The 27,986-nt window shown below is 36.9% G+C and overlaps 2 protein-coding genes across 2 annotated transcripts; one reads left to right on the top strand and one right to left on the bottom strand.

Annotated features, from left to right (window-relative positions):
* Positions 1-22: 22 nt before the first annotated feature.
* On the bottom strand, positions 23-7,601 carry gldn (gliomedin). Its single transcript, XM_081373130.1, has 10 exons — positions 6,961-7,601; positions 6,311-6,362; positions 6,178-6,204; positions 5,377-5,475; positions 4,517-4,627; positions 4,210-4,338; positions 3,362-3,427; positions 3,143-3,268; positions 2,767-2,917; positions 23-2,469 (listed from the first exon to the last, which is right to left on the bottom strand). Exons 1-10 carry the CDS (start codon positions 7,414-7,416, stop codon positions 2,004-2,006), a joined length of 1,683 nt encoding a protein of 560 aa, XP_081229256.1. The 5' UTR covers positions 7,417-7,601; the 3' UTR covers positions 23-2,003.
* Positions 7,602-15,382: 7,781 nt separating this feature from the next.
* Positions 15,383-27,628, top strand: cyp19a1a (cytochrome P450, family 19, subfamily A, polypeptide 1a; the record flags this gene model as incomplete). Its single annotated transcript, XM_081372605.1, has 9 exons — positions 15,383-15,587; positions 16,481-16,631; positions 17,455-17,609; positions 17,801-17,977; positions 20,016-20,130; positions 20,359-20,470; positions 20,709-20,871; positions 22,627-22,868; positions 27,395-27,628. 9 exons carry the CDS (start codon positions 15,383-15,385, stop codon positions 27,626-27,628), a joined length of 1,554 nt encoding a protein of 517 aa, XP_081228731.1.
* Positions 27,629-27,986: the final 358 nt, after the last annotated feature.

The following is a 27,986-nucleotide window of genomic DNA, read 5'->3' as shown; positions in this document are numbered from 1 at the left end:
TGGGCACCATGTCAACTGTACGTATTTTAAATGTTCAACCGATGGTCTGATGTGTATTTATTGAACAGCCTGATCTGTCTGTGTGTGTGTGAAAAATGCAAACCCTAAAAACACTGGTTGATATTTCCAAAGGAACGGGTAGTTCTGTCATGGTCAAAGTTTTACCTTTGTAAGTTGAATAAATTCTTTTTATTTGAATTAAGCCATTTCACTTTTACTATTTCAACTCAACACTTTAGATTTCAGGGTTTATTTCAGGATTTCCAATCATTTGTAGATACATATGCATGCAATATAATTTAAACAATATTTAGCAAATATATTTGGTTTCAGACATACTAACAGTGTAACACAACCTGAAGTCAACATGAAATCAAAATACACCTTATTTACTTAATGCACGTTCCTGATCTGATGTAGGGTTCATAAGTGCATGTCCAAAGAAATATAATTTTTGTCTTTTGCAATCTTGCTCCAAACCTACTCCACCACTGAAATGACATTCCAACTGACGTCAGAATGGCTATAAAGCAAATAAAAATAATACTAAAGCAACACTAGAAAACAGCAAAATAATGGTAAAAATGGTGGTTTTGGAGGGTGAATTTGACCGTCAGACCATGTCCCATTCAAAAAATGGCTGCCGGTGGTGTTTTTTTTTGTTGTTGTTGTTTTTTAAGGACATTTTAAGGAAGAAATAAGTACAGACTGTATCATGTTGACGATTTCAACTTGAAAATCCTTACCTAAAGTAAGGCTCTGAAATAAAATATCACAGCAGTGGTTATATATGAGAAATTACTAAATTCATAGTACACACATATAAATTCCATTTATTATTTACACTCGTTTGGTCTCATTCATGAAACGAGGAGAATTCATTTCTGTGTAAACTTTTTGTAAAACCTTTCAATTTATGGTTTGCAAACAATTTGCACAAAAATAAGTTCTGCTTGTGTTGCATGAATTAATAAATAGTCACTTAAAAATGAATATTTGCCAAAAAAGAAGGAAAATGCAACTTTTAAAAGTGAAAATTATACCAAATAATTTATAAATATAGTAGCCCCAAAATTCTCAAGTCACGTTTTAAAATGCCTGAATATCATTACATTAGGATACAATTATCAAACCAAGCGTGATTTATTTTAAAGAAAGAGACGCAAGCTCACTTTACAAGCTTGTTTGCTGGTTTGACATTTCTAATGCAATGAGACCAAGTTTAAGCATGGTTTAAGTGTCCAAATAGATTACATAAACATCTTACAGGTATCACTAGAATAGTCATTTATTCTTGATCTATTATCCACTCAAGAAAAAAAAATATGGGTACCAACTTAAGCATTAATTATTATTTGCTTATAAATATACATGAACATGACAAAAAAACAAACAAAAAAAACACTAAAGTATTGCAATCACGGGTGTGTTCACACTTGTAGTTGAGTTCTCATAGTTATTTTATGATTTATATTTTGTATACCGGACATCCAAAACTGTATGATGGGCTAAATGCGCTAGTTGTATGTGCGTACATATCTTGGTATTTTTACCAGCTGAGAACTGCTTATGAAATGTGCAAAAGATTGAAAACTGCACGAGGAATTCCTCCGTCACACATAAACGAAGATCTGCTGCAAGGAGACGGCGGTTCTGACGCCTATCCCGAACCGTAATAGGCAACATTGCGACTATGACGAGAAAAACGGGTATCCTTGAGCATTCCGTCCGTTTTAGGGATGCATTGTGTGACATCACATCGTGTTTTTGGTTCGTCTAGATGTCTTTGGTCTGTGTTGCGTTCATATTTCAGTCGAACTGCAGAGTTCTTTGCAAGCGGATCGAAAATTTTGAGGGGTCTTGGTCTGCTTGTTTGGTGCTCAATAGGGTGCGGATGGCGTTCACACTCATTCAGATGAACCGCACTAACCAAGCAATCGCACCATTCGAGTTCGTTTTAATCGAACCAAACCTGCCAAGTGTGAACACACCCTCAGTTTTGATTACTCATCTGAGAAGAACTGAACTTGGTATGACTTGACGTAACTGCTGTCCCATATGTAGAGATGTTTGTCTCTGGGATTGTATGAGATCATGGACAGAACCCCTCCAGGTGCCCTCAGATCCAAACTGACACTAACAGGTTTCTCTTTCAGGAGGTCAAAGGCGTACGTCACCTTTGTGTCTTTAGAATCCGTGACGTAGAGGATCCCGCAGGCGATAAACGCATTACCACCCTTGGTCCTGGGATAGGTAGTGTTGATGTAGGTGGTGATGGAGAACGTCTTCTCATCCAGTCGCGCCACCATGATGTTGTCGTCAATGCTGGAGGCGAATATGATCCACATACCGTTCTCATCCGCTACCAATTTGAAATACGTCTTTGAGTTCTGAAGGAGGTAAGACCGATTGTGATAGAGGGCGTTGTCAATGCTCAGCATGTGTAAGATCTTGGTGTGGAGGTCAAACCTAAAATTATTGGAGAATTGACAGGATGAGTTATAAGAGGGTTGCAAATTACAGATATACTTAAGAAAATGCTTTCTGTCTCATGTTGTTCCAAAGCTTTGAGGTTTGAGAGATATGTCAGATGGGGAAGATTCATTATGGAAAAGAGCACTTAGGTCATTCTGCAATATTTCTTATTTTGTGTTCCATTTAAGTTTGTATAGACTAGGAGTGCAACCAAAGAAAGCTCAATTAAAGCACTTATAAGTTCACTATGATATTATCAAGGAAATCTGCCCATGCCGTCTTCAAACATACTTAGCAATATTGTAAGTTCCAGCGATGTGGTAGAATATGGAGCCGTTGTGTACAGTGTGGCCGCAACCTTGGAAAAACCTCCGGACATCAATGGATTCACTGCTGCTGTTCTGGAACGCTGCGATGCTGTTGTACTGCTTTATGATACGACCTGTAAAAAAAATAGCATTCGTGAACTTGAAATGAGCAACAAAGGAATGTTTAAGGTCCAATAAAAGGCATTTAGTGCACAATGTCAGATCATTTTCTCATCCTTTTTTTTTTCCAGAGATTAAAACATTCTGGTTACAGTTAAAACTTGCACATGGAAGTTAATGGGGTCATGCTCTTCAAGAGTTTAAATGCAGGGTTTATGTATTTGATCTCTCTTCAGTACCTGAGAAATGTTCTGCTACCCAAATCTTCTCATCATCGTGAGTGGCAGTGTCCATCATCCACGCTCCAAACGTGCTACTCATTTTCATCAGATGTCTGGGGTTCTGCACCGACTTTATAACACAGTCTGCCCAACACAAACACAATCCGATCTAAAGTTTAATAAAGGCCGTAGTAGTGTAAAAATGTAGAACATCTAATAATTTGCTGTAGTTGGTACCGTTTATCTTCCATGATGCCATTTTCTGGCTGATAGTATCATCATTTGGGACTGAATTAAGGTGACCTAAAATAAACAAAGAGATTACATATAATATTACATATTATCATGCATCTTATGGGTGGGTGGGGGAGTCATCCAATTTTGGATGCCTTGGTCAAATTTCACCCAAAAATCAAGAGGGCAAAATATATTGTATCATTAAAGTCATGTAATAAACATCACATAAATGTCAAGATACAATTTCCGAAGTAATGTGAGTGGTGGTTGGTTGCTAGGTGCCGTTCTTGGTGGTTGCTAGGGTGTCCTGGTAGGTTATTGGTTTCACCCCAAAATCAAAAAGGAAAAAAGACTTATAAAGCGTAAAGAAAATTTGTAAACTGATTATTGAAAATGTAAGTTTTCCCTCAATAAATTATTGATTGTAAGTTAAGTAGTTGTTGTAGTGGTTGTGTAGGATTAAGGGATCTAGGATGTGGTCGTGCAGAATAAGACATAAATATGTTCTTTATAAGTACTAATAAACAGCCAATAAGCTTGTAATATGCTATGCTAATTAGCTGCTAGTTAATAGTGAATGTGTGTCCCCTAATCTAAAGTGTTACCATACAGTACTTTTAAAAAAATGTATTACAGTTTTTTTTTTTTTACTGTAATCCAAGAATTTAAGAAAAATAATGGAGCACAAATACTATTTACAATTGTAGTTTGCAAATGTATTTCAAATTAAATATACCTTTTTTATATAATTTAAAATAAAATAATGGTGAAAGGTGAAATGCCCTCTTTTAGAAATATGAATATGCACAATTCACCAGTTTAGTGATTTTCAGACCCATTTCACTCACCCACAGACTCCTTCTCCGTGTGAAGATGTGCCCTGTGGCTCCTGTGTCTCGGTGGCCCTTGAGGCCCGGGGGCACCTGGAGGACCGGGCGGCCCGGGGAGGCCAGGGGGTCCCACTGGACCAGGTGGACCTGCAGATTAAAGCAGAAGCTCACTTATCACACCAACATTGTTGTGTCAAAAAAAGGCACATCTATATAGATGGCAGGAGTTCTTATAGAAAAATTACACTCAAAGTGCTGTTCATTTTGTAAATGTCGTCGTGTCTTTAGTACTGTACCGTATTTTAGAAATAAAACTGGTCTTTACCCACTACAATGACATCATTTGAAGGTTCACCCTGTTCTCCAGGGGGTCCTGGGGGTCCAGGATATCCTTGTTCTCCCTTCTCACCAGGCTCCCCATTCTCACCAGGAGGACCTGCATACAAGTACAAAGAAGCAAAAAAAAAGATACATTTTATGAATTGAAGTGAGTGGTTAGGTGGTTGGTTGCTAGGTGGTGTTCTTGGTGGTTGCTAGGGTGTTCTGGGTGGTTGTTGGTTCCAAACAGCTTGTAACATCCAACTAGCCAGGGCTGGGTTTCCCAAAAGCATCGTAAGCGTAAGTTGATCGAAGAATAATTGCCACCAATGGTCTCTACGATCAACTTAGGCTTACGATGCTTTTGGGAAACGCATCCCAGGTAAGCAGTGCTGATCTCTGTGTGTGTTGAACTGTATTCTGATGCATGAATTGTCAATAAACAATCACTTGCTACTTGCTAAGTGAAACTGAACACATGGAATCATCGTTAAACTGTATTCAAATATTTTCCAGTATTCTCTCCAACACGTTACAAAGAATTTCATTCAGTTCCTTCGTAATTGATTTGCTGAATGATACTTCTAGAAAGTCTGTGGGCTCTTGTGCTCTTGAACAGAGGAGTCAGTCAGCTGTTATCATGAGCTCTGCTTTATTCAGTGGGAGATATCTAAGTATCTCTGAATCCTGCTGTGTGACTGAAGCAGGATCAATTTCCCCTCTCCTCTTCCTGAGAGGATGATAAAAGCTGCCAAATTTTCGAAAAGAGCTTTGAAAGGAGGACATTTTCTTTGAGAAGGCCTTTTTAGAAGACTATATTCATTCATGTGCGTGATGGATTTCCATGTTCTTTTGCACACAGCTGACCTCGTTTTCCTCGTTTTCCCTGTGCTCCAGGCTCTCCTGGCAACCCTGGAATTCCATCTGTTCCATTATACCCCGGCATTCCATCCACACCCGGCAAGCCTAGAATTCCAAAAGATGACATTATTTGAGGAACACATTATTTGGAATTCTACAGTACATACGTATGTGTAGGTCCAATGCTGTATCCAGATGAATCTCATGAAACATGTAACTTTGTAACTACATGTTAACTAACTCCCATTAGAATATTAGTAGAGTATTAGTACACTGTCTGCTAACACTTTATTTTGATGGTCCCCTAACAGACATTCTACTGACTATAAGTAAATTTGCAACTAGATGTCAACTTATTCTACTAACCCGGACCCCAACACCTAAACCTTAACTAACAGTCTAATGAGAAACTAATACTCTAATGAGATTTAATTGACACGTAGTCAGAATTAATTATAATTAGTAGAATAATGGACTAGATCAGATTTTAAAGATTGTACTGCCTTTAATTTATGCAAAATGCAATATTTTCTTTTTCTTCTGGTAGAATATAACCACTGTAAAAAATAAATAATTATTTTTAGTAAAAGTTGCTGCCTTAAATTTTTAAGTACAATCAACTTTGACGTTTTAAGTTATTTCAACTTAAATTACATTAAACTGGCTTAAAAATGTGCTAAATCTTGTAAAACTTATAAAAAAAAAAGTTGAAAATGGCTTATCTTATTTTGATGAGTTAAAACAATGTAAAAGCATTTTTTTGTACAGTGCATATACTGTAAATAACATTAGAAGTTCATTTCCTACCTGGAATTCCAGGTGGTCCTGGTGGCCCTGTAGAAGCCAAAAACAAACCAAACGGTGAACTTAAAGACTAAAGATTCAGGAGATAAGAAAAATAAATGAAAATAAAAATTATGCAATAGATCCTAATGCTCACCAGTCAGACAGACTCCTTTAGTACTGTTGCAAATGTCTAGGAGAATCTTTACCTGTTTAAAAAAATATATTAGTCAAGTCTTTATGATCTAGAAGAATCATCTAACAACTGAAGCGAATCTAAAAACATCAATTTAAAGGAGCGAAACAGCATTTATCTCAAGTTTATTTGTGAATAGAATAGAAGACAAGACAAAGCTGTTTATATATTAATGAAAAGCTATCTAGATAAATAATGTATTATTTCTTCATTAAACTCAAAGAAAAGTCTGTAAAAATAGGGCACAATGTACTGTGTTAATATGAGAGAATTTTCCGTAGGCTACTGATTTTTCACCGGTGTTTTACCCGTATTTTGGATTATGAATTGCATTGTGTTGCACTGTGATAATGTCCTGGCTTTTCTGTTTTCCTACGGATGTTTTTGTTATAGTGTATGATAAAATGTTAAATATTTCTGTATATATAGTAACTGTCATTATTATTTGTTCTAAGAAACATTTCCATATATCAGGGAATTCAGACATAATACAATTAAACAGTTAAAGTAGCGAAATAAAGAACCTAAAGAACCCCTTTAAAAAAGGAAAGCAATGTGGGAGAAATGTTTGAAAATAATATACACAGTTAATGTCGGCTTGAGTTTCTTACTGGCACCATGGAGTATGTCATCATCATCATCATTCCATCCTGCTCTTCTGTTTTGCGCTGGTAAACCGGCCCGTGCGTCTGCTGCTGCTGATAATTATACTGGAAATCTCCCAAGACTTCCTCTCCCACACTCCCCTCATGCTCCTCGAAGGGTCGTGTCCCTCGATGCTGCCGGCTGCGTTTGTTTCTGGAGTACTGAGACTCTGCTTCGTCTTCATTCACCTGTGTCATGAACTCCACCACCGAGCTCTGAGAGATCTCCACCATCTGCCTCTCCACCTCAGTCAGATGAGCCCACAACTCTCTCTGCTGAACCAGGAGAAACACCAGGCCGGCACAGTTCATCACCGTCAGTACGCACACGCTGTACAAGACCCAACGTATCTGCCAGGACAACCGGCCTCCACATTGCCTAAAGCCTCCGGTTCTTCTCAGCTCTGCCAGCGGATCCAGCATTCTGACTTCAAATTCGAAAAGTGTTCAAAAACTGCAAAGCAAAATTTCAAAACACTTTCAAAAATAAGGCTGACCTATGAAAGTCCAGAATGTTCCCCTAAAAAAAGGCAGTCTTTGGATGCGATAAGACAATCGAAGTCCTTGTTTGGAGTCGAGTCTGTGTGCGACTGAGGGCTGCTGGGCTTTGTGCCGTCCTGATGCGCTGGAGAAGAACCCCCCTCTTGTGCAGTCACCTGATTTATATGCAGTAGAGTCCATTCTTCAGCCTGACCGTGGGCTGACCAGCATAATCCACAATCGACACCAAAAGCCAATGATGTGGAAGAAAACTACACAATCTGAGAGCCACAGAAAGATTTCAGTAAACACTTTCCTGAAACATTTCAAATTCCATGAAGACTGTGTCCAAATATCTCCAAATGTCTAGTGTTTTTATGGACGCTTTATTATTTAACCATTCAAAGCTTCTAAACTTTTAACACCAGAACCTATACATTGTAATAAACATTTTATCTGACAAACTCTAAAAAGTATGTCCATATATGAGACAATGGAACAATATAGACAAAACACTACTGAACAAAAAACGTGATTCAGCTCCAAGGTGATTTCATGAACATGTCAGAGTGAGTAAATGTCAGAAGCTAAAGGAGCCGAGACCCTTAAGGGAACTCAGGCTGGTTCTGGAGTTTAAGGTCTGGCGTGCAATTCTTATATTGCCCATATCACGCAGCATGACCCACTTCTGTAGATTTAGCTCTAGTTTTGATCTGATGTCAGTTAGCACCTCGCTCTCACTGAGACGGTCTTCACTTTCTGTAGTTATATAATGAATGTGGAATACATCCGCACTTGCTATAATTGGAAATGGCAAGCATTGCCAGTATTGGTTGTACGATGATATATATATTTTACATCATGTTATGCACAACCAGAAGATTTGTGCATTAAAAGATTAGAGTTCCCTCTGATAAACATTGATACAGTACACTGCTGTATGAAGCCGTGATGTCTGTTGTGTTTTGTGGTCCTCTGCCCTGCAGCTGTAGGTCATTGCCAAATAAAACATACAAGCTGGGCTACAAGCTCCTTGGTTGGTTTTATGTGATCACGCAAGCCAGGAACAAGGTATCAGTGCTGAGTTGAGTCTGTACTGTGCTGAGCATGTGCTTACGCTGAAGGGAGTGTTGAGGTCATTTCAGTTCAGTTAGGTTTATCTGTCATTCTTTTAAGTCGTTTCTTGGGTACAACTTCAGACAAACTTCTCTGCAAGTTGCCAGAAGTCTGGCTTGTGAGAATAATTGGATTTAATCTTATATCTGTTATTAGCTAATCTTGGTCAGACTAGTTATTTTACACGAGTGTTATATTTCACTTATTAAAATATGGTCATCAAATAGTCACAATGATTTGGAAATTATAACAACTCTTTGATTGGCAACTGCTCATTCAAATAATTCAAACCTTTTAAAGAGGTTTTATATACAGTAAGGCATCAGTTATTATCAGCAATTGAAGGTAATGCAATGGTTTTAATACTTAAAATGAAAAATATATATATATTACATATTACATAGTCTTTTTGGCTGGCTGTTACACACTTTTTGACAGTCATGGTGCATAGTTTTATATAAATCAGAAGTTGTTGCTGCTACCCTGAGCATTTATGAGGAGTAACTAATCTCTGGATTTAAGAAAGTTTGTGTAAATAAGGAGCCGTTTACACAACACCGTTATCAACGAAAAACAGAAAACTTTGGTAACACTTTATTTTGATTGTCCCTTTTGAATATTCTGTTGATTAAGTAACTTTGCAACTACATGTCATCTAACTCTCATTAGAGTATTAGTAGATTGTCTGCTTAATGTCTGCTAACTTGTGATGCTCCTCCAGCAGACATTCTACTGACTATAAGTAGCCTAGCTTTGCAACTACTGTACATGTCAACTTATCCTAACCCTACCAGTCTACTACACTCTACAAAGACTCCAATGAGACTTAGTAGAGATGTAGGTGCAATGTCAGGCTACTTATAGTCAACTGAATGTGTTAAAGGGAATATCAAAATAAAGTGAAACCAAAACTTTTTATGTGTTTTGGCCGTTCATTTACACGACAACTTCGTTTTGGGCAACACAGGCTCATTAAGTACGTACCTGTGGCAACATTTTTGCAAAATGCAAAATACATTGCGTCGTGAATGTTTCGTGACAGTTTAGTACTGTAAGAGGTGCTAAAAGCATGTTTAGTCTTTTTCCGGAACAGATTAAAGGTGCTCTAAGTGATGTTGGGTGACGTCACTTCTTGTTTAAAGTATTGTCAAACAAAACGGAGGCTAGCTAGACCCTCCCTCCTCCTCATCCGCGCACTAACCCCCCAAACCCCACCCTAAATCCTTCTTATCGGTTATTGGCTGGAACAGTTTGTTATGTTTCGTGGTGCCAGTTTGTTTTTCTTGCCGTTTGTGGAGCCCGGGGTGTCTACAGGGACCGCGTTTTTTTACAGTGTGTTCAGGGGACAGGCAGCTAGCGGATGGTGAGGAGATGTTTGCTGTATGTGACAAAAAATGTTTTGGCCTAAAAAACATGTGACATCACTTAGAGCACCTTTAATGTGAATATGGCTGGAATATTGGATGTTTTTTTATGTTGGAGTTTGTACAGTATGTATCACCGCAGTTCTGAATTGAACTGTCTGGTGAGTGGTGCTAAAAGCTTAATGCTCCATTTTAAAATAGCATAGGCCTACACCTACACTAAACCCTTAACCCCAGTGGCGCAAAAAGTGGGTATGCACTATATGCGGCACATATGGGAAGTGGGGGCGCCAGAGCGATGGTAAAAAATAAATAAATAAATAAATAAATAATATATATATATATATATATATATATATATATATATATATATATATATATATATATATATATATATATATATAAAATTATAAAATAAAACGATTTTTTATTTTATATATATATATATATATATATATATATATATATATATATATATAACGATTTTTTTATTATATATACACACACACACACACACACACACACATATATATATATATATAATAAAAAAATCGTCAATGTCATAATATTTGAGATGACCAATCAAATCAAAGTAGGCGAGATTTATGTTCACAGAAGCTGCAGTGCTGAGCGCGATTCTGCACGAATTTTAGCAGAGCATTTCGACACTTCAGTTTACGGTCAAGTGCGAGATAAGATGTAAGTAGCTAAACTAAACATTTCATATTTGACAAGTTTTTTGTCATAAATGTTAAATGAATGACACAAATAATCAGGCAAACTAATAAACTTTTGTCTAATTTCGCCATTTTGAACTGAAAATAGGCCTATGTAACGTGACGCATGTAAATTTAATGTAGGCTAATAATTAGTTTAACGTTACTGTCATTGTGAGGTAAAGAAAAATGAACAGAGCCGTTTTCATCATGTTAGGCACAAGATTAATAATGAATGTGTACATATTGAGAATTAATAATACAATTTGTAGCCTTCAGTAAATAAAAAAAAAAGCTCAGCTTTTGGAGGGTTAGAGACGGGGCAAAATGAGGAGACTGCAGAGAAAATAAAAAAGAGTGATGGAAATGAGGAGAGAGCAGGTATTGACATATAATCTACTGCCCGTGGCGCTAACATGGTTTTAAAGCTATTTCTTATACTTTTTTTTTTTTTTTTGCCCTTCAAACATCTTGAAATGCACATATCAGACTGAGAGAAATAAAAAATGTAACTCCCTAACAACCTCAAATAGGACCTCTTTGATTTTAAAGCCCTGTCTACGGCCATGTATTGTGTACATGTGTATGTGTACATATTGTGAATGAATTTAATAAACTTAGTTACCTAGATTTCCTAGTAGCTTTCAGTAAATGAATTGCTTCTGAGAAAATGATTCATAAATCAACCTATCAGGTGACCCTATGTTTAGCCTACTATCTTCACTGACATACGTGAAAAGCCTATATCAGTCTAAATCAGTCAAAGCTCAGCTTTAGGAGGGGAAGAGACAGGGCAAGAGAAAAACAAAGAGAAAAAGGGTGTGTGATGCTGATGAGGAGAGAAAAATAAAATTGTAGCTGCATACCCCCTCTGACACTGGGTAGTTGCCTGACCCTGACCTACCCGATAGTGTTAACAAAGGCAAATGTGACATAAAAACGCAATCATTCATAATCATTGCATTTTAGCTTGTTTTTTAACCTTTTAGCTCTTTTAACGTGACTCGTCTTTTACGGGATAGGCTACTTACACGTCTTGGTATGTCTTTTGTGTTTTGCAAAAATGTTGCCAGTTAGGCCTACATTATTCCAATGAGCATGTGTTGGTTTCTGGAGCCTGAAAACACAAACTTTTGAAAACGGGTTTCAAAGTGCAAGTTTTTTGAAAATTATACCATTTTATTGTCTCCGTATAAACTACAAAAATGCGAATTTCTGAAAACAGTGACATGCCGCGCATGACGTGTTTCTTTACAAAGTGACATCGCCAACAACTGGCCTGGCATGCATAATACTGCGTTTTTAATAGTTTTCGCGGATCCGTGTGAACGGGGATCGTTCTGACAACTGTCCTCGCTGTCGTGTAAACGCACCCTAAATCTTTCAAACATAATTTTGAGACTCCTATAGTAACTAATTGTATATTTTACAAGTTATGTCTTTAAAATAATTGGTACATATTATTTCTGACTTGACAGCATTGTGAATTGAGAGGATGTTCCTTAAAGGCAATATACTGTAGTTAAATTGTGCTGTACTAGAGACAAGATTGCTTTCAAATGTCCAATTCAACATGACATGCACATCTAGATGTGATTCCTAGATCACATCTAGTTCAACTGTTTGACATGCTCTACCGATGTGGTATTGGTACTCATGTGGTTTGCTGTACCATTTAGGCACAGATTGTAGTAAAGCAGCTTACTTTTTGAAGGATTTGGTACAAAGATCGGTACTCTCATTTTATTGGAATTTCGATTTTTTAATGTTCTTAACACAGGTAATTTTTTTTGGTAAGGAGCTGGAGAAGATGTAAAGATGTATGTCATCTGTATAATAATAAAAACTAATGCCATGTTTCCTAATATCATAAAGAGAGCATGCACAAAGGGAATTACAAAGAGCCAAAAACAGTCTTGTTGCACACCATACTTTACATATGATAGGATGCTCTTTATTTACACAAACAAGTAGGCATTAACTAATATTTTCCTTTCAATTTAAAATATTAACATTTTTATGAAAAGCTAGATATTTTCATAAAAAATTACGGCACATTAATTATTAAACAATGTAAACTGTAAAAAGATACTTTCAATATATGCAAGACATTTATATAACAGGCCCTCAGACCTCAAAAGGGGTCAGTTGAGTGGACACTAGACTGTCTTCAGTAATGGGAAGTGGTTTGGCTTCTCTCGCTGTGCGTTGTGTCTCAAACATTGCTGTTATTCTCTGTCACTTGGCACTCCTCATGAGAAACCGAACAAATATCCACCCACAGAAGTCGTGCGGCTAGCATTGCTTTCATTAAGCTGAACGCACAACCTTCCAGAGATCAATACACAGTCTCCTCAGGATGTCATGTGCGGCGATGGGCTGCCGAAGTAATTCAGTGAATGGACAATAAAGAAAGACATTACAGACATGTGTGACATAATCATGAAAAAATTAACCTGTTGGTCTACTTACTAAGTTTTGTAACTAATATTCACCACAAAATGCAGTTTCCGCAAACACAATCATTAGCAGTTTCTTGGATGTCTTGTGTTGTGCACCAGCCAACAACATAAATGATCTATAAATTTATGGTTGACAGTACCCACAATTCCTTTCCTTTTGGCTTCCTGCCCAGTTTTGCCACAGAGGACAAACAACTTATTTGAAGAACTGCGAAACTCAAGGACCACAAAGGCTGTATTGAAATGACAACATATTTAAGTGACGTGGCTTTCAGTGTGCAGACACTTTGTTCCCCAATGAATTAAAGAATTCTTGTTTCTTTCCGAGAAAGACATTCCAGCCCTAAATGCGTAGTGTATGATGTTGCCTGTTCAAAAAGGGTTGACTCCTCCTTTATGAGAGGGTCAGAGTCTTTACCAGGACCACCCTGAGATTCTGACATCTACAGAAATTCCCCCGTACACCTCCGTGTAGTCACATAATTCGATACACTACACAGACAAATATAACTAATAACTATCAGTCATATAAAATGAAGGCAATGAGAAGAGATGCATATTACTATTAGTTTGTGAAAAAAAAAAATCATAGACTTTTGCTATATCTTGGGACCAGGAGACCATAGAAACTTAAGCATGGGCATATCTTACACCCAGAACACTAGCGAGCTCTTACAGAATCAACACACAAGTTTAGCATGGATGAACTCACATTTTTTTTAAAAATCTTGTAATGCAAGTTAATTGATTTTTAGCCAATGGTTTCTTATTTAAAGTAACATTACAGCTTAAGTCCTCTGGAGTAACCTGAGGTTTTTGCTCAAGGCTACAATGGTTCACAAATACCCCTCTTTGGGCCTTAACCAGCAACATCCAGAGTTCATCCATTAAGCTTCTGCCATGAAATATTGACCTGCATGCATTTTTCTACATAATAACTAAGAATCAAAAAACAAGTGAGGAAAATGAGAGTCAATACAGCAGATGGGGCAGGGTTAAATCAACATGTATTTGGGACTGTAGATGAGAAGTTCAATGTGTGAAGAAGAGAGGACGAATGTGTAAAATTAAGTAGTGCATTAAGGAATCATGAACTATGGGGGATTGATTAAAGTTTCCCTCCCTTTACAAAGAAAATGCCAGAATGCTGCGTGCATCTGCTCTGACTAAGATGTCAGCTTATTTCCATAAATTCTTTAGCGATTAAAGTGGGCGTTCAGTGAATTCACAATGTCTCTGAATCTGATAAAGACGCACAAAGAGGGCAAACTGAAGACACAAAATAGCTGTTGTGTTCCCTGTAACAATTTGTTTTTGTTTTAAATTGAATAATGAAAACCATCAAATTCCTAAATAATCGTGATGCTTTAAGACATAATACAAGAAATACATAAAATGAATATGAATGGTTGGTAAGGCTTTACATTGTGTTCTTAAGTACCATGACCACTTAATATTAACAGGTGTTAATATTAAGTTAATGAACGTGTGCAAAAATGTTTTGGATTCATAGCCTCCTTGGAATAGTGACTTGTGAATGTACAGCAGCACAATTTAACAAAGCTAAACCTAGTACCATTGATGCATGGCAATGTTTTTCATCCAACATATTGGATTATATAAAGGAATGACCCTATCAACTTTTTTTTTTCCCCTTTTCTTTCAGATTGTTAAATCCACCTTTTCCCTGTCTGTTTGTTTGAATGGATGTTACTTTGTTATGTCTAAAGACAGCAAAAAGTTGATCACAAAAAAGATTAAGTCAATGAAGTTCAGATCATTCAACGTACATCTTTTGTTATGACCAGTATAAGTGGTTGCTTCCTGAACAAAAGTGCCCATCCATTGATATTCTGTTTTATTTCCCACCATTGGAAAATTATACGTTTGTTTGCTAAGAAAAGGGGCATTGGGTTTGTTTGAGTCAGTAACCCCAAGTATGCTTGCCCCTTTTTGTAGCCTGTAGAATGACTGAAGGTCATGCCACAGATGTCTCGTATCTCTTAAAGTCTTTGATGTCTTAATGAAAATTCAGAGATGAGTTTGGCACAGCTGAGGGTTCGAGTGTCACGATAATGTTTTGGAAACTCGAACCGCAAGGACACGAGGATCACACAAGGTTACGCTGAGTTTTTATTTTGACTTTTGAATTATCCTGATCCAATCCCATGCAACCGCTCAGATATAAAAGTGTATGTCTGCAGTTGTGGCGCTTTAGACTTGAAGAGGCTGTAATTTCCCATCTGTTCTTATGGCAGCGGAACTGCTCCAGCCCTGTGGAATGAAGCCGGTGCGTCTCGGCGAGGCTGCGGTTGACTTTCTGGTCGAAGGGGCCCATAATGGCACTGAAGGGACTCAAGACAATGTGTGTGGAGCCACGGCCACACTACTGCTGCTGTTACTTTGCCTGCTGCTGGCCATCAGACACCATCGGCCAGAGAAATCCCATGTGCCGGGTCGGTAGGGTTTGTTTGAAATTTTGTCCTTTTTTGTTTTGCAGCATGTTCTGGAACTCATTTTCATTCTGAACTGATGGTTGTGGGAAAGAGGGGTTTCAAATGGTTACATCTCCTATCATGTGGTGTTTATCATTTATGCTATTTACGTTTTGGGTAAATAGTGTAGTAACGTAAAGTATATTTATAAAACGGATGGTCTAAATTCTGATTGAATAAATAAATGTTCATAATAAATGTGACCCTGGATCACAAAACCAGTCACAAGTCGCACAGGTATATTAGTGGCAATAGCCAACAATACATTGTATGGGTCAAAATTGTGCCAAAAATCATTAGGATATTAAGTAAAGATCATGTTCCATGAAGATATTTTGTAAATGTCCTATGGTAAATATATAAAACATTTATTTTTGTGAGTGAATGCTGCACAATCGCGAACATAAATGGACAACTTTAAAGGAGATTTTCTCAATGGTTCGATTTTTTCAGATTTCAGATTTACAAATAGTTGTATCTCGGCCAAATATTGTCCTATCGTAACAAACCATACATCAGTGGAAAGCTTATTTATTCAGCTTTCGTATGGTGTATAACACTCATGTGACTGGTTTTGTGGTCCAGGGTCACAAATGTAAATTGACTATAAACAGACACCTATGAGCACATTTAATATGAATGCACCTAATTGCTACATTGTTTTGCTAAATGCCACTATAAACAATCATTAGCCATACATTTGACTATTTATTGAACAATGGTGTATTTTTCACATATTGTTATGTTATAATGGGGTCATAAAAACTCTGTTGCATGAAACTGATTTAGATGAATTATATCATGACACATGTTATCATGCTAATTACTTGTTTGCTGCAATGTGTTTTATTCAGGTCCTTGTTTCTTCCTGGGTCTGGGTCCTTTTCTCTCTTACTGTCGGTTCATCTGGTCTGGGATCGGGACTGCCAGCAACTACTACAACAGCAAATATGGAGACATTGTGCGGGTCTGGATCAACGGTGAGGAAACTCTCATCTTGAGCAGGTAAGTCCTGACACACACATCACCCCTTGTGAAAAAGAAGTACACATTAGCATACCATTTTTTTTTAAAAAAGGTACAGAAATAATATACATTCAATTTAAAGAATATTCTTAAGTGTGAACTGATTGTAATCTTTTCAGACACTTAACTGTATGTTACTTACAGTTAAACTAATTATATTATAGTTTAAATTTATGTTAATTCAATTAGTTAAGTGGGACTCATCTTTATATGTAATTTTATAATTACTTCTATTGTCTTTGAAATATGGTTAAAGTGTACATCTGACAAGCATTAAATATACTTTAATATAATTTCAATTGAAACTTGTGTCATGTATTTAAATATATTTATCAATACACATTTGTAATGAAGTTGCAATTTAGTACATACATTAACTTTAAATGCAAAAACGAATAACTCACTACAGTTAAAATTATAATCAAGAACGTTGCATGTGCTTTAGCATGTTAGTCAACACATAATAATAAGTCAATTTTAAAGTATGACAACAAATATTAATACATAATGATTGAAATGTACTTTAAAGTTAAACTTTTAATTTACATTATTACATAGTCACCAAAGTATACTCTCTTTAAGTGCACTTAAGTCACCTTGTATTTCATTAATATTATAATATTTGCAGGTACAGTTTTTTAAACATACTTTTAAGTTTTGAAGTACACAAGTGCACGTTCAAAACAATGAAATGTCTCTTTCACAAAGGACAGATCATGCCAGCACCAATCACACAATATTCCAGGATAAATTAACCCAAATGTGGCATAAATGTATTATTCTGATGCTGTGTGCGTCACAGGTCATCTGCTGTGTGTCATGTGTTGAGGAGATCTCTGTACACCTCACGCTTTGGGAGCAAACTAGGTCTGCAGTGTATTGGGATGCATGAACAGGGCATCATATTCAACTCAAATGTGGTGCTCTGGAAAAAAATCCGCACCTTTTATGCTAAAGGTGGGCATGCTTTTGGTAATATGCAAGGTATTAAATGTGCATAAAAAGATTTAAATTGCATGATCAAATTTGACATCTCTATGTCACAGATATACTTGTATCTTTTCTCTTTTGCAATTAATTTAGATATCTAATTTCATTCCACTGGATTTTAGCAGTGTTTGCTAAGCATGTGTATGTGTGTGTATCAGCTCTAACAGGTCCAGGGCTTCAGAGAACTTTAGAGATTTGCACCACTTCCACAACCACACACCTGGATGATCTGTCTCACCTGACGGATGCTCGGGGACAGGTGGACATTCTCAATTTACTGCGGTGCATTGTGGTGGACATTTCCAACAGACTGTTTCTAGGAGTCCCTCTCAATGGTCAGTCCTGAGAAACACTTGCACTAACATACAACAGCTCAAAAAGGTCTATAGGAACTTAAACCTTTTGTTATATGATGCCATTTATTTGTAAGTCTGACTTAGAATGTTCAAAAAAATTCTGTCATCATTTACTCACAAACCTCTTTGACATTTAATCTGCTTCAGAACACAAAAGAAGATATTTGACAATGAAATCTTACTCCAATCTTTTGAATGACAGTGTATTTCTTTTATAGGTAACACTTTATTTAGACGATCCACTATAGGCATTGTACTAATTATAAGTAACTTTCCAACTACATGTCAACTTATTCTACTACAGTCTACTAATACTCTACTCTAATGAGAGTTAGATGACAAGTTACTTATAGTTAGTAGAATGTCTAAAGTGGACCATCAAAATAAAGTGAAACGCTTCCCAGACAGCAACATAGTGTCGGCCCAGATCCGGGCCACATCTGGTACATGTGGATTCCAGGGGCCGGTTTCACAAAGCTATTTTAGACCGGTCTATCGTGTTAGACAAGTCTAAAATTTGCTCATAGACTAGTCTAATGCAAGTTAGACTGTTTCACAAAAATAAAGACTGACTTCATTTAGACCAAAAAAATTAGACACCTTACCCCCAGGCTACCTTAGGTCTAAGACTCTATGTTACCTTGGAAACCAGCAGTAACAATCAGTTACAAACTGCCAAAAGAAAAGGGAAAATGGCTCATAATTTAAACATTTCTTCTTGTTACTACATTCCCAAGTAAAATGTCCTTGTAACTGTTAGGGCCGCTACATAGTCAACGCGAGCAACGATCGACGTGCTCCCTTTTTTTTATACGCAAGCGTCATGGGCGATGCGTGAAATTCAATACACCGTGTCTGCTCAAACAGGGGGTAGTAGAGTCATAGTGGAGTCATAGCTCTGAATGCCCGTCTATTTCGCTTCAAACGCTCGCTTTATACGCGCGTCCTATTCGCCTTGGACGCTAGCAGACATCCAAAAAGTGTAAGAGTGCAGTGTAAGAGTTTGCACAAATGACACTGCTAGCTCTCATTAAAAGTTAAAACGCGCGAATGGATTCAAAATGTTCAAGAGTCGAACTAGACGTGATAGACGCGAATTTGACACTCTATTTGCGTTTGGTGTGAACGCATAATAACAAGCTGCGATGTCAAGATTTCAATGCTGGAATGTGTGTGTGTGTTTCAGAGAGAGAGATGGCACGGGCGCGATCGAACAGTGGAAACATAAAAACATACTCCGTCATTTATACTCCTCCAACAAACACATATTCACCGCCGGGGTAAACTGCACTGAGCGGTTGAATGCGCTTACTCGATCCGCCATGTTTTTTGTTTTGAAAAGTGTCTTATTTTACCCAGAATGCATTGCAGTGTAGTCCTACTTAAGATAGTCAGAGTCTTAAGTGCTTTGTGCAACGGTCTGATTTAGATGTCTATCTGAAGTCTGACTATCTATTATATCTAAGCCATAGTCAAAGTCTATCTTTGTGAAACCGGCCCCATGCCTACCAGATGTGGGCCGGATCTGGGCCGACACTATGTTGCTGTCTGGGTTTTATATGCTATGTATCTTGGCGGGCACCGTGATTTTGCCAAGAAAGACATGTTCCTGGAGCAACATTCTTGTCTGAAAATTTTGTCCTAACCATATCCCTAAACCTAACCCTACACACAACTTACCCCTAAAATCAGAGGGAAATGATGGTGAATAACACTGATGTAGAAGCACCTAACCCTGGTTGTAAGCCTAAACTTGACATAAACTGTAAACTTGTCCCTCAAGTTCCAACATAGACAGCAACATAGTGTCGGCCCAGATCCGGCCCACATCTGGTACACGTTGAACCCACGTGTACCAGATGCGGCCCAGATCTGGGCCGACACTATTTTGCTGTCTGGGATCATGTATAAACACGAGCATTGTTTGTGATCATAATATTGCTTTTAATACCTGATATACATTGAATATTCACTAAATAACATACTTAACTGTTTGAGTCTTGCTGATGTGTTGTAGAGCGTGATCTGCTTCAGAAGATTCAGAAATATTTTGACACCTGGCAGACAGTATTAATCAAACCTGATGTGTACTTCAGACTGGACTGGCTGCACAAGAAGCACAAGAGAGAAGCGTGAGTTCATGATAGTGCCATTTTGTTTTGGAGAAATGTGTAAATGCATGTAAATACTATGCTATATGAATATGATAGCCATGATATTGGTACGACCACAGTGCTTTTTTTTTAAGGAACACTGTCATAAAAGCTGCATTCAGCTTTGAAGTTCCTTCTTTTAGGACTGAATTTTAAAGTGAATTTTTATTTATTTATAGTGTTTTATAGTGTTTGTGTGCGTTTCAGTCAGGAGTTACAGGACGCCATCACGGCTCTGATCGAGCAGAAGAAAGTTCAGCTGACACGTGCAGAAAAACTCGACCAGCTCGACTTCACAGCAGAGTTGATATTTGCTCAGGTGAATGTGACATGCCAGTATCACACACACACACACACACACACACACACACACACACACACACACACACACACACACACACACACACCCCTGAAGCATATATAAGAATGACTGACCTGTGTGTGTGTGTGTGTGTGTGTGTGTGTGTGTGTGTGTGTGTGTGTGTGTGTGTGTGTGTGTGTGTGTGTGTGTGTGTGTGTGTGTGTGTGTGTGTGTGTGTGTGTGTGTGTGTGTTTAGAGCCACGGAGAGCTGAACGCTGAGAACGTCAGGCAGTGTGTGTTGGAGATGTTGATCGCGGCTCCAGATACTCTCTCTATCAGTCTATTCTTCATGTTGCTGTTACTCAAACAGAATCCGGACGTCGAGTTGAAGATCCTGCAGGAAATGGAAACTGTTTTAGGTCTGAGCGCACACACAAGAGACAGTCATTTTGTCTTTCATCCCATGTGAAAAGTACACTCTAGCATACTTTAAAAAAAAAGAGTACTAATTATGGAAATAATATACTTATATATAAAGAATATGCAAAAATTGCAAACTGAATGTAATGTGTTCACACTTAATTGCATGTAATTTACAATTAAATGAAAATGTGTTATAGCTTCAGTTTATATTAAATGCAATAAGCTGAACTTAAGAGTGCTTTTTTGAGGTAGGACTTAAACGTACAGTATGGGATTTTTTCTCCACTAGGGGTCGCTAACCTCTTTACAATAACAAAGGCGTAGTTTGATGACGCAACACATGCTAAGAATTATGGATGTTGTCGTCAACGTCAAGCCGGCCGATCTAATAATGTTTATGGTTGACTGAATACATCGATGCTTTTATCATGACTGTGATATGAAGCAGTTCGGGATTGCTAAGAGACAGCTATCAGCTCCACACGCGACGCGAGCTCCCGCGGATATAAAAGGAATACGGACATTTCATTCTACCGAACTACACGCAAGTGCAGAATTACTACTCACAGGTCAGTTTATTAGACAAATTAAACTTGTGAGGTAACGCAGCGCTGTTTCACCTGGTCTAACATTACACTATCACACTAAACTGCATTTGAATGTGTTGAAAAGTATGTGTTAGTTTGTCTGTATGAGACTAACTTAGCAGTAAGCTAGATCAACATTAGAATAACATACAGATCATATTCTAACATTTTATCATTGTTGAACTAACGTTATATACAGTAACATTGATTAGTTTTATGTAAATGTGTCGAAGTCTCGGACGTGGAGCTCTCGTTTATATACTGTCTATGGGAGCTCTCTGCAATGCATCTCGAAAACACCGCGCTGATATTGATTCTCGTTTTAGTTCTCCTTTTTTATCCAAAGTCTGCTTGCCATGGTCCGTAATGTTTGAACAAAACAACAACAGCGTGCAAATAGACATTGCGAACTCCACAGATGTCTGCGTCTGTCGCTTTGGTTAATCAGAGGGCTCTGCTCATAGCTCTGGTTACCATGGCACCATAGGCGGAAACCAGGGACAACGCGGATATGACGCCATTGACTGCGACATAACGGAAATAAAGACACGGTCCGTGTCTTCGAATTAAAATATTAATTTCTCTGGATTTAGAAGTTAATTGGAATTGTCGGGATAATGTAAATACACAACTTTAAAAAATATATAACATAGATATAGTGATTTTTTTATATTTTTAAAGCAAAAAAAAATACATATTGTGCCTTTAAAGATTAAGATTTAGAACTTCATATGCAATTTCATAATTACTTCTATTGCCTTTGTGTACTGTCAAATACACTAAAAAGCATTTATGGTAAACTAAAATATATTGAAATGTTTCTAGTGAAACTTAAATGTCATGCATGTAATTTTTGTTCTTTAAAGGAATAATTTACTCACCATCACCATGTCATTCCAAACCTTCTAGATATATTCTGTGGTAGGCCTACACAAAAATATGGAAGAATCTTTTTGTAACTCTTTTCCATTTAGTGACAGACTTCATTAAAGACAACATTAAAGTATCATGAAAGTAGGGATTATCAGAGTTTGGAATGACATGAAAATAAGTAAATAAATGACAGAATGTTCCGTTTTGGATGAATTCTTCATGTTTGATTGTGTAGTCAATGTTTGTTTCAAACTGGTTATTTAAACATGATGTTGTGACTGTGTTTTGTAGCTGGTCGGAGCCTGCAGCACTCACATCTGTCCAGGTTAAACATTCTGGAGAGTTTTATCAACGAGTCTCTCCGGTTCCACCCGGTCGTGGACTTCACCATGCGCCGGGCGCTGGACGATGATGTCATCGAGGGCTACAGAGTAAAGAAAGGAACAAACATCATATTAAACGTGGGTCGAATGCACCGATCCGATTTCTTCCCTAAACCGAATGAGTTCAGTCTTGACAACTTCCAGAAGAACGTGAGTCTTTATTATAATAAAATCTCTTTCTTGTCTCATTTTTCGGTCTTTAAAGCCCTCACAAACATTTTTCATGCTAAACTATTGATACTTTGCAGTTACGTGATATCTGGCGGGCAACAAACGCAGTTAGTGCATCCAATCGCACAACAACTATCTGGCATGTCGTGTACACCTCAAAACACCAACTTTTGTATATTAAAACTGGCAGCATCCTGGCAAGATCCTTGATTAGTTAACTGGTTTTCGTTGCTAGAGAATGACGTTCTTGCCCGCCAGCCAGTACAACTGACGTCACGTGCAAAGTATCAATTAGCCATCATTCAAATAAATAAATAAATAAATAAATAAGAATGATTCTGAGACTGTTCAATGGAGATCCCATGTTAATTGTATTATTTTTAAAATATTTTTTCTTTATGATTCAATAGTTTTGTATTTAAATGCTATTTAACTTTGATTTTATAATATAAAATTCATAAAATATATAGTAAATAGTAACAATCAATGTTCACTACTTTAAAAATGAATGCATTATGTTTCATTAACATCATTTTATACAGAATTCAATGTTTATCTCTCTTACAACTTTACAAAAATGCACTGTGGTAATTATTATTATTTTAATTTTTTTTACCAAAATACTATAAATATAAAAGCTATTGTTACTATTGTAAAATTATAACAAATTAAAGGGGGGTGAATTACTGTTTCATGCATACTGAGTTTTTTACACTGTTAAAGAGTTGGATTCCCATGCTAAACATGGTCAAAGTTTCAAAAGTTAAGTTGTACGTTTGAAGGAGTATTTTTGTTCCGAAAATTGTCCTTCCGGTTTGTCACAAGTTTCGGAAAGTTTTTTTCGAGTATGGCTCTGTCTGACGTAAGAGAGGGCGGAATTTCCTTATATGGGTCCTAAGGGCACTTCTCCGGTAAGATCGCAGGCGCGCGCGCACTCGTAAAACAGAGCAAGAGAGTGAAAGCAGTTCGCCATCAAAGCGCCCTGCCCGGCTTTTGGGAAGTCAATGTCACCAAAGAAGTGTATTTTTAGTTCTCAGGGGAAGACAACCCTGCACAGATTTCCAAAGAACCCGGCGTTAAGGCACCCGTGGATGGAGTTTGTTTTCCTGAGCATAAACGTTGTGTAAGACTGTTGTTCCCTGCATTTCGACGATGATTGTTTTATAAACAAAGCCCAGATCGTCTAATGCTTAAGGATCGAGCAGGATCGAGCAGTCACAATGATAAAGGTTCGCGGTCGTGCGTTGGAACGGTGAGTAAAACTGTTGAACAAATGTCTCTGTGTGTTAGCTCGGCACGTTAGCACAGCTTAGCTTCGCCCACACGGCCCGCCCCCAGCCGCTCGTTTTTTTCCGGAAAGACTCGGTACAGCCAATCTTTCAATTAAAAATATAATAAAACAAAAGACTTTTTGGAGATATGAAGGATGCAATATTACTCTATAGGTACTCAAGATTAACAGGAGATTGAGTGAAAATGAGCATTTCACCCCCCCTTTAAGGAAAATTAGTAAGTATTTGGACTAGTATTACTAATACACTGTAAAAAGTAGTAACCTAAGTATACTGTAGGTTAATATAGATTAATATTAAATGTAATTTATAACACAATAAGCTTTTATTTTATTGCATAAAACATGCCTACTAATTATATATATATATATATATATATATATATATATATATATATATATATATATATATATATATATATATATATATATTTATTTATTTATTTTTATTTTTTTTATTATTATTTTAAAAAATCTTAAATGTAAGGCATGGAACTCATTGGGTTATATTCTACCAACTCTTATATTTCCAAATATATATGTGGTCTTGTAGATTTTGTCCTGAAATTTACATTTATTTACTAGTTTACTGTCTTAGTGACTAAAATTGTCATATGGTGTGACATGAATGTTATTGTGTATTAAATTAAAAAGGGGTATAATGTGATAGTGTCCATTTATCCTGATTCTTTATCATTACTATATAAAAGTATAGCATTTCTTATGTGCAAATATGTTACATTTTGCATTATTTTACTTTATCAACACTCATAGAAAGATGTTTACTCCTAATACTTCAATACTTCAAATTAATTTGGGAATGCCTTGTTATAAAAGTACCAAAATGCCTGTAACCTTTGCTGGCACTATTCCCCATATGTCACATTAATGATTTTATGATTAATAACCAAAAAGCCTTAATTTCTTTCAAAATTCTGAATGTCACACCAAATGACATGGTGTCACGCCATATGATGTCACACCACACAACAATCTGTATGCAAAAATCTGTATTAGCTGCATTTAACAAACAACCAAACTTAGTTTGACAAGTGAATCATTGTTTCAGTTACAGCAAAAATCACAAAATTGTTTAAAACATTGAGTTCTACCAAAGCCCGTCTACGGAAAGCCTGTTCACTCCAACGCCCTATTAAGTCCTATTGGTTGTAGTTCCAATCAGAGTTCCACTGGGGGCGCTCGCCATGAGTGCAAAATGAATGGGAGTCTATGGGGCTAGACGGCTAAATTTGTCTCCCTCACCCGATTGCCGTTGAGAAATCTCAGATTTGATTGTAGGTTTTGCAAGTTCAACATGGGTTATAGATCGAAAGTTGAATGAATAAGTACTCGTTCATTCAACATGGGTTATAGATCGAAAGTTGAATGAACGAGTACTTATTTCTTTTCGATTTCTTACAGGTTGAGTTGTTGTTGCCCATAACACGCTAGCTAGCATTCTGCTAATGACGTCAGCATTCTGACGTCATTGACATTTTGAAAGACTTTTTAAAGCAAATAAGTGACTCTAATCTAACACCAAGCAATGTGTAATTTCTTTGCATCCCCTTTCGAAAACAACATTCAAATTACTAGACAAAAAATTATATCCTAAGAAAAGTGGATTTTGAGCGGTATAGCTCCATAGACCTCCATTCATTCTGCACTCGTAATGTGAGCGCCCTCATATGGAACAAGAGTGGAACTGCAACCGGAAGTTTATTGAGTGGCACTTCTCCCCTCATTAGACTTTCTCTGGTTCTACTAAAAGTAGCAAAGAATCATGTTTATAACACATTAATTAATCCACTTACAGTATTCATTTGATCTTGCACTTTTTATTTTAATCTGAATATTAACTACATGAATTCTACTAATCTTTAGTAAATCAGTGAACATTATTTTTTTATTTAATGCATAAATTAATTTCAAAATGAGGATGAGTAAAACAATGACCGAACAGCAAGCTGATGATGTATCATTTCCTTGTTCTTTCTGTATTCGCCATATCTCGCCATCTACTGAAATCTACCTCAAACTGAAAAAAAAATAAAAAAAAATAAAGGGAAACATTTGAGTGACAAAATGCTGTAGTTTAACATGGATTCAGCTTGAAAATGGGATAGTAGGGAAGTAGGGATTCACCAAATTGAGTTGGTGTATAGATATTAAATGTGTGAATAATATAGTTTCAAAAAAGACGAAATATTCAATAAATTTAACTATTAGCTATAAAATATGTATCTAAGAGCATTATTTATGTATTTAAATGCAGTTCATATCATATAGTGTGACAAAATAATCATATGGTGTGACAAGAAAACCCTGTGTGTCACACCATATGAGGTTTCATGTACTTAGCATGACATTAAGCAGTGCTTTTATGCTAACATGCTAACTACAATATGACAATATAGTTTAAAAGGTAATATTGACTGAAAAGTAATTTCATTTGGGCATTTTTGTGTAAAATGCGTCACACCAAAAGACAGCACAAAAGGGAACTGAAGCAGGAGTGCCGGATATTCTTGATTTTTTTTTAAAACATGAAGAGAGAAAACTCACATTGTAACTTTCAGTGTCCTTCTGAGGTGTTGTTCTTCCTCCTGAAAGAAGGAGGACCCCCACTCCCCAAAGGTCTCCAAACAATTGCCCGTTTAATAAAAGGAATATGGCGTCACACCTTATGATATCCATTTTTGGGACAAAATGTGGCTTCAAAATATTATGCCTGAACTTATAGTCAAGCAGACTCACAAGTAGACATCTGGGATATCAATATATGATTGAATAAACAGAAAATAAATTCATTTTCTTGTTTTTATTCAAAATCAAAATTTGTGAAATGTGCTTGGGACAGTCACGCCATATGAGCTTATTCTGGTTTGGCTGAAAATTGTGAAAAAATGGAAGATTAAATCCATGAATGTTCTGTATGTTCACATACAACAGCACTTTCTGAACAATATCACCACAGTTTTTGACATATTTTTCTATAATTTACTTAACTTTGACACATTGGACCAAAAAAAGGCCATGTCATGTCAACCACCCATATATATATATATACTGTATAAATATATATATTATTAGTTGGCATTATATAAATGTTCTTAATAAATTTAATTTAATATTTTGTTCATTATGTTATGAAATAATGTTTTGTGACCATGTCAACACCAACAAAGTAATACCTTTCTCTGTCTCTCTAAAGGTGCCGAGTCGTTTCTTTCAGCCGTTCGGATCAGGCCCGCGGTCGTGTGTGGGAAAGCACATCGCTATGGTGATGATGAAGTCCGTTCTTGTGACGCTGTTGTCTCGTTTCTCCGTGTGCCCTGTGAAGGACTGTACTGTAGAAAGCATCCCGCAAACCAACAACCTGTCTCAGCAGCCGGTGGAGGAGCCGTCAAGCCTCAGCGTGCAGCTCATCCTGAGAAACACTCTCTGATTCACCTCCGTCATATGTGCTCTAAAACACTCTCACAAAATAGGCAATGGCATGGAAGTACCACTTTTGGTTCCCCAAATGAATCTTTCAGTGAACAGTTCTTAAAAGAACCATTTTTTTCTTAGTTTGAAGAACATTTAAAAAAATCTAAAGAACCTTCCCAGACAGCAACGTAGAGCCGGCCCAGATCCGGGCCACATCTGGTACATGTGGATTCCACGCGTACCAGATGTGGGCCGGATCTGGGCCGACACTATATTGCTGTCTTGGCTTTAATTATAAACAACCTATTGTATATTGGAAAAAATCAATGAATGTTAAAAGTTCCTCATGGAACAATAGATGCCAATAGATCCTT

The sequence above is a fragment of the Scardinius erythrophthalmus genome, assembly GCF_964197995.2.
Source record: "Scardinius erythrophthalmus genome assembly, chromosome: 8".
Taxonomy (NCBI): domain Eukaryota; kingdom Metazoa; phylum Chordata; class Actinopteri; order Cypriniformes; family Leuciscidae; genus Scardinius; species Scardinius erythrophthalmus.
Note: the sequence above shows the minus strand (reverse complement) of the source record. Positions and strands in the feature narration are given on the sequence as shown.